Below are 7,405 nucleotides of genomic sequence, written 5' to 3' on the forward strand. Positions count from 1 at the left end.
TGTTACATTTAGGGCCCACCCAGGTGATTCAAAAGAGTCTTGGTGGTGCAATGGTTCAGCGCTCTGCTGCCAACCAAAAGATCAGTGGTTCAAACCCACCAGCGGTACCAAGGGATAAAGACCTGGCAATCTGCTCTCATAAAGATTGCAGCTTTGAAAACCCTATGGGGCAGTTCTCCTCTGTCCTATAGGGTTGCTATGAGTCGGAATCAACTCGACGGCACACAACAATAACAGATAATCCAGGATGATCTCACATCTTAAGACCATTAACTTCACCATATCTGCAAAGACCCTGTCGGCATGAAAGGCGGCATATTCATGGCTTCCAGGGATTCGGACGTGGACATTCAGCCACCACACAGGCCTTCTCAGGCCCTGTCTCCCTCTCCTCGTAGCAAATATGTCAGCTGTCATGTCCCCTCCCCAGCCTCGGACATCCTTCCTCAGTGGTGCTCAGAGCTGGTTCCCAGGGCCCAGGAGTCTCAAGTCACCACCCACTGTTCCTGCCACGTCAAGAAATGAACAGGGACCCGCCCTGGGACTGCCACAATGCAGACGGCAACACGACAGCGCATGGGGAAAGGGGGGACAGCTGAGAGGGACAAGCTGGGGGTGGCTGCTGAGAGGGACTAGCTGGGGGTAAATGATCAGAGGAGCCAGCTGGGGGTAACTGCTGAGAGAGACCAGCTGGGGTACATGCTGAGAGGGACTAGCTGGGGGTGACTGCTGAGAGGGACTAGCTGGGGGTGACTGCTGAGAGGGACTAGCTTGGGGTGACTGCTGAGAGGGACAAGCTGGGGGTGACTGCTGAGAGGGACTAGCTGGGGGTAAATGATCAGAGGAGCCAGCTGGGGGTAACTGCTGAGAGAGACCAGCTGGGGTAACTGCTCAGAGGGACTAGCTGGGGGTAACTGCTCAGAGGGACTAGCTGGGGTAACTGCTCAGAGGGACTAGCCTGGGTAGCTGCTCAGAGGTGAGGTGGGTGGCAGCAGCCCTGAGTCCAATACTCGAGAACCAGCACCTGGTGCTCCCCACCCAGAGCGCCAGTCTGTCTGGCCTCTGTGCTGAGGTGTGCGTGGTGGTGAGGCCCAGGCTTCCCTGACCCCTGCTTGTGCCCACACCCTGGTTGCCGGTAACCGGGAGTATTGAACAAGGGCTGGTCCACTGAGTCCCAGTTTGGACTTGGCAGTGGCAGTGCAGTGACAGTATGCACACACACCCCCATTCACACTCACACTCAGTCATTCACATGCTCACACACGCTCACTCCCACACTCACACACACACACACTCACACACAGTCTCACACACACACACTCACACACACCCCCGCACACACACACACACACACACACACACTCTCCCCACAGCCCCCTGATGCCCCAGGCAGTGGCTTGATTGGCCAAGGTTCCCACGGGCAATTGCCGCAAAGCCTGTCCTCAGAGCTTTGGTGGAGCTGACTTTGGGCGGCCACCTTTCTGAGCCTCCAGAGGCTGAAAACTTCTTCTGACATTTTCACGCCAGCACTTGGGCCTGATGAACACGTTCTTTGACTTTGCTGTTTTGTGTATTTGTCTGGGGAGTGGTTTTTAGGAGGAGGTGGGGGGAGGACATGCCTGCCGGAGTGGTGCATAATTTGTGTGCGTGTGTGTGTTTCTAAGGATATAAACTTGTTACAGTAAAAATTCAGTCTCACTAAACGTACTAAATGTATCCTGGATTGGATCCTAGAACAGCAAAGAGGACGTTAGTGGAAAAACTGGTGAAATCCGAATAAAGCCTGGAGTTTAGTTAATAGTAATGTACCAGTGTTGGATCTCTTAGTTTTGACAAATGTACCACAGTTATCCCCTAAGACGTTAACCTGAAGGGTCACTGGGTGTGGGGTACACGGTAACTCTCTGTACTATCTTTGCAACTTTGCTGTAAATCGAAAGTTATTCCAAAATAAAAAGCTTATTTAAAAATTCTGTTCCAAAGTTTTAAAACCCAATATAATGCATTGCTTTGGAAGTTAAAACAGTAAATCCACTATTCAGTTCAACTTTTATTTTTTATTGAGGTGTAACATAATACAGTAAGGTGCACACATCTTATATGTACAACTCATTGAATTTTTACCTATGGCATCACCCATGTAACCAGCACAAGATCAAACAGTGGGAAGTTCCAGCTTCCAGAAGTCTCCCTCTTGCCCCCTCCAAGTCAACGGCTCTCCTCCACCAGAAGTAACCACTCTCCAGATTTAAATACAGTGCATTCATCTGGCCTGGTCTTGAACTTCAGATAAATGGAATCATACGGTACGTCTTCTCTTGTGTCTGCCTTCTTTCATTCAGCATAATGTCTATGAAAACCATCCATGCTATTACGTGTAGCCGTAGTTCGTTCTTTTATTGTTGTGTAATATTCCATTGTATAAATATTGTCTAATGTAGTTACCCAGTCTACTGGTGATAGACATTTGGGCTGTTTCCAGTTTGGGACTATTATGAATGAAGCTGCTGTAAACATTCTTGTTTATAGTCTTTGGTGGATATGTGCACTCTTTTCTCTTTACTATAAACTTAGGAGTGGAATTGCCGGATCACGGGGTAGTTTGGTTTTAGCAGGTACTGCCAAACAGCTTTCCAAAGTGGTGTACCAGTTCCACTTCCTCCAGAAATACATGAATTCCAGTTGTTCTGCATCCTTGCTGATACTTGGCATTGTCAGTCTTTTTTATTTTAGTCATTCTAGTGGTAAGTATCTTGTGGTTTTAATTTAACTTGCATTTTCCTGATGACTAATGATTTTGAGCATCTTTTCATGTGTTTAGTGTTATTTAAAATATCCTCTTTTGTGAAGTACCTGTTCACGTCTTTTGCCCATTTTTATTGGATTGTTTGTGTTTTTCTTATTGATTTGTAGACGCTTTTTATATATTCTAGATGTTGATGTTTATCACCTTGAGATGGAGAGCCAATAAGAGGGTGAGGGGGGTGGCAAGTCCGCCGTTCCACAGGACATGTGTGACAAAGACCCCTGAAGGCCCCAGGAGATCAGAGGGTTCCCTCCAGCCAGCCAGGCTCCCTCTCAGGTTGTGACCCCTTTAGACAACCAAGGAGTTGCTTTCTGCCAGCTCTTTTAAGACTGCAAGAACTATATGAGCCTAGCATTCTCTCTCACGCTGTTAACCTGCATGTAGCCCTATCCATCACCACAAAGACCAGGTGCCCCAGAGAAGCTCCATGCCACAGATGTGCACCCAACAGCTCGGCCCCCTCCCGCCCCCTCGGTTCCTCTGAGCTATCTGATTCATCTGCATTAATGCCTACCTTTAGCCACCTCACCTCTATAGAAGTAACTCATGAAGACTGTCATGGGCTCAATGGTGGTCTCCAAAGTATACGTCCATGTCCTAATCCCCAGAATCTGTGAGTGTGGCTTTATTTGGAAAAAAAGGATCTCTGCAGATGTAATTAAGTTCAAGATCTCAAAAGAGATCATTCTGCATTATCCAGGTGGGCCCTAAACCCAAGAGCAAGTGTCTTGAAGAGAGACAAAAGAGGAGAAGACAAAAAAGAGGGAGGACAGCCCCAAGAAGACGGAGGCAGAGATTGGAGTGATGACGCCACAAGCCAAGGAGCACCTAGAGCCACCAGGAGCTGGAAGAGGCAAAGAACAGCTTCTCCCATAGAGCCTTTGAGGGGAGCGCGGCCCTGCCGACACCTTGACTTCAGACTTCCAGCTTCCAGAACCCTGAGAGGACAAAGTCCTGTTGTTCTAAGCCACCAAGATTGTTGTAATTTGTTTACAGCAGCCCTAGAAAACAAATGCAATGACTTTAGCAAATCTCATTTTCCTAGACCCTGTCTTGCCTCCCTGAGAAGCTACACCCCACACAGAGCAGCTCTGAAGCCGTAGCAAGAACACACACATACACACATACACACATGTACACACACACACACCTCTGCTAATTTACATCTCTTTGTCTCTGGCCTTTCCCCAGGAACACAACAGATCATGTATGGAGACCTACACAGAAGATGGGGGCGGGGGCAGGCAGGTTGAGCTGTGCGGAGCAGTCGCTGTGAACTCTCAGCACTTTCCCTTACAAGGGGCTACGGGAAGCTAGATTCTTTCACTTCTGGGCTGAAAATAGAATCTTCTGGGAAAATTGAAGCAAGGAAGAAGGAAAACGGCCAAGAGGCAGCTCTCTCCACATACTTTTAATGAGGAGAACCAAAAGCTGGCATCCAAAGTCCAGAGGGCCCCCAAAGAAAAGGAAGATAACTAGCCTTTCAGTGCGTAAAGAAGATGAGGGCTCTGGGCCAGCAGGAAGCCATCCTTGACTGGCCTGCAATTGGCTCATGGAGTCAGATCTCAGCTGGGAAGGCTTGCTTCAGAGTGAATAGCACGAAGACGATCTTCCCGTAATTATCAGACTCGTACAGACACCCAAACTGGGGGGACCCATCGGGCCCAGCTCCCATGCTCTGGAGGTCAGAATAGGCACAGCTGCCCACAGCCAGCAGAGAAGGCTCGGACCAGGCCTCGGGATCCAGCGGCCACTTGTTGAGGTACACCCCCAGGTTAGACCTCTGCTTTGGGTCTGCTGGGTGAATGTAGAGCAGCCACTTGTCCGAGGAGGCTGACTCTGCGTGGGGGCTGGAGAAGCTGATGATGCTCCCGTGGCAGCCATTAGGAGGTTCCACTAGCTTCTTCACTGGTTGGGGCTTCTTAAATTTGAGCCCGTCGTTGGTGCTCTCGGCCTGGACCCTGGTTCTCCTGAAGCTTCTGGCATTGAGATACACCACACTCTGCTCCCCAACCCCAAGTTCAGCCACTTGGCACTCCAGGGTTTCCTGGGCCACAAAGTGCCCTCGTTCCCAAGTGTGTCCGTGGTCATGACTGAGGAAGCAGAAGGCAAAGGGGGGAGGCACCTGGAGGGGGTGAAGGTTCCGGTAAGCATAGGCAGGCAGCACCAGGCTTCTGGTCTTGTTATGCAGCTGCAGACAGTGGCCCGGGCCCACGGCAAAGGTGGCCCATTCCCTGTGGGCCGAGCCAATGGCAGTGTTGGTGAGGTCTCTGGGCGGGCTCCAGGTCTTCCCGTGGTCTGTGCTGGTGACTTGGCACAACCGGGTCACGTTGACCCTTGTTTGGAGCTGGTGTTGCTCAGAAACCTGCCCTGAAATGGCAATGAAGAAGAGGAAAAGGGTTCCAGTCTTCTCATCGTACAAGGGGCATGGGTTCATGGACCGGTGACCTGCCAGCTGGGCTTGGGCAACCACCTCCTGGTCTTGCCACTGGATGTGAGGAGAGAAGAAGGACAAGCTTAACCTTGACACAGCCAGTGATAGTGACAGGAGCTACAACCTTGGGGTACTTGTGACTCATGGGGGCTCAGAACCAAAGGTAACGTAGGAGAACTCTTCATCCAACAACCACATCCTCCTACAATATCTCCCCAGAGCCGTGGGAGCCAGGGCTCCAACTCCACTCCCGCAGTGATAGCCTGCTCTGCATTTGAACTGCTCTAGGTATGCCCATTCCTGTCAGCATACGTTTGCAGAGCACCTACGATGTACTAGACCCCCCACCCCATACCAAGATGTCTTAATCATGGGCCATTCTTAGCTTCATCCTGGTTCCTTCAACCCATCATCAAAGTCCTGTCTGCCATCTTGAAAAGGGAAGCCCTAGTAGTGATCACAACAGTCTGACCAATGTGGGACAAAATTTGACTTTCACCTTCTGTCTCCTACACACCATTCTCTATTAAGGTAGCTAGAAGTGGAAGTAGCTGCAACAATGGACTCAAACATACCAATGATCAAGAAGATGGTGCAGGACTGGGCGACATTTTGTTCTGTTATACATAAGGTTGCCGTGAGTCGGAGCTGACTGGATGGCAATTAACGACGACAACAACAGAAGGGGGAAGCCCTGTGACACGGAGTACTCATACTGAGCTTCTGTAACCCCCTCGACTCTATGTCATATGTGTGCAGCTCAGCCATCTGTCCCATTCTTTAACAGCTACCCACCACCATGAGCAATCCTAAGCTTAGACACTATGCCAGGACTCTATTGCCCCTGTCTCATCTAGCCCCCAGCCCCTCAGGGACAGGTGTTATTAGCTCCATCTTACATCTGGAGAAAGAGACGCTTAGAAAGGGTAGATGAGTTGCCCAGGGTCACACTGTTGGGAAGTGGTGGAACCAGGACTTGAACCCAGGTCTACCTGCTTCAAATCCCTATGCTCTAAACAGATACTATGTAATAGTGAACACAAAATGCTGATATTAATAATATTAAGCCCTTCAAATATGATAAGCCACCCCTAGGTATCCTCATCAAATGAATTACTTGATATACCTGCTGAAACTTCAAGACACAATTACCTCAACCCCCCTCCCAGGTTAATTTTACTGAAACAATACAACCCCCTCAGATTGGTGATACTGAACTAGTTCCCCAGGAGGTTCTCAGGGATGTAGGAAAACCTCTCTGGGCGTTGGCCTCCCTGTCTAGGTCATCTAGGAGAACTCCTCATCTAACACTTGCATCCTCCTACAACATCCTCCTGGAGTGATAGGAGCCAGGGCTCCAACTCCACTCCCTCCTCGGCAGCCCTCTCTTCATTTTAACTGTTCTAGGTATGCCCGTTCCCATCAACATACATTTACAGAGTACCTAGGATGTGCTACACCCCTGAGATGCAAAGATGGACCAACTTGTCCAGTCATGCAATAAGCGGATGTGTCCAGGCCAACTGGACTTGTTCAGGGTGAACCCATGTGAGGTCCAGGTGGTCACTGAATCTGCACATCCTGGGATGGTTCCCCAGGGCCATCTTGGGCTCTCCAAGTGTCTTTTCCTTTCCTCTCCCCAGACCTCGGTCATCTAATTGTCTTGCATTCCATTAGACCCAGGCCTGGCTCCTGAACACTCACCAGCAAAAAGGAGTATACAGAGGAACCCTGGAGGAGCAACTGTTACCACATGGGCCTTACCTGGACCTGGTGGGTGGTCGAGTTGTAGCCCCCTCTGCGCAGGACGATCAGCTCTGCATGCTCATCCGCCTTGCCCACCCGCCTCTCCGCAAAGGCCAGCAGGGTATTCTGCTGGGGCAGGTAGAGCAGAGCAGGGATTCTGTAGACATAGTCACCTGTCTGGAACACACTCTCCCTCTGCAGCACAGGGCGAGAAGCCATAGGGCTGGGGGCAGAAAGGAAGTTGAGTCACCTTTAGTCACATCTTGTAGCCACACTCGAGGGGGCCAAGTCTTCCACAAAGGCAGGTGTGCTCACCCACTGGATGTCCAGAGTGGCTTGTCCTCTTCCCCACATGGGGTCCCTGTGCCACCCACAGGTGTGGCAGTACTCAGTCCATGAGAAATTGGGGAAGGGGCATT

The 7,405-nt window shown here is 50.3% G+C and overlaps 1 protein-coding gene across 1 annotated transcript; it reads right to left on the minus strand.

The window, feature by feature from the left end:
- Nucleotides 1-4,364: 4,364 nt before the first annotated feature.
- Nucleotides 4,365-7,205, minus strand: NEU2 (neuraminidase 2). The gene is made up of 2 exons (XM_004389508.1): nt 7,005-7,205; nt 4,365-5,294 (listed from the first exon to the last, which is right to left on the minus strand). The coding sequence occupies exons 1-2, from the start codon at nt 7,203-7,205 to the stop codon at nt 4,365-4,367; spliced, it is 1,131 nt and encodes a 376-aa protein (XP_004389565.1).
- Between the last annotated feature and the right edge of the window lie 200 nt (nt 7,206-7,405).

Source organism: Trichechus manatus, unplaced genomic scaffold, assembly GCF_000243295.1.
Source record: "Trichechus manatus latirostris isolate Lorelei unplaced genomic scaffold, TriManLat1.0 scaffold00249, whole genome shotgun sequence".
NCBI classification, from domain to species: Eukaryota; Metazoa; Chordata; class Mammalia; order Sirenia; family Trichechidae; genus Trichechus; species Trichechus manatus.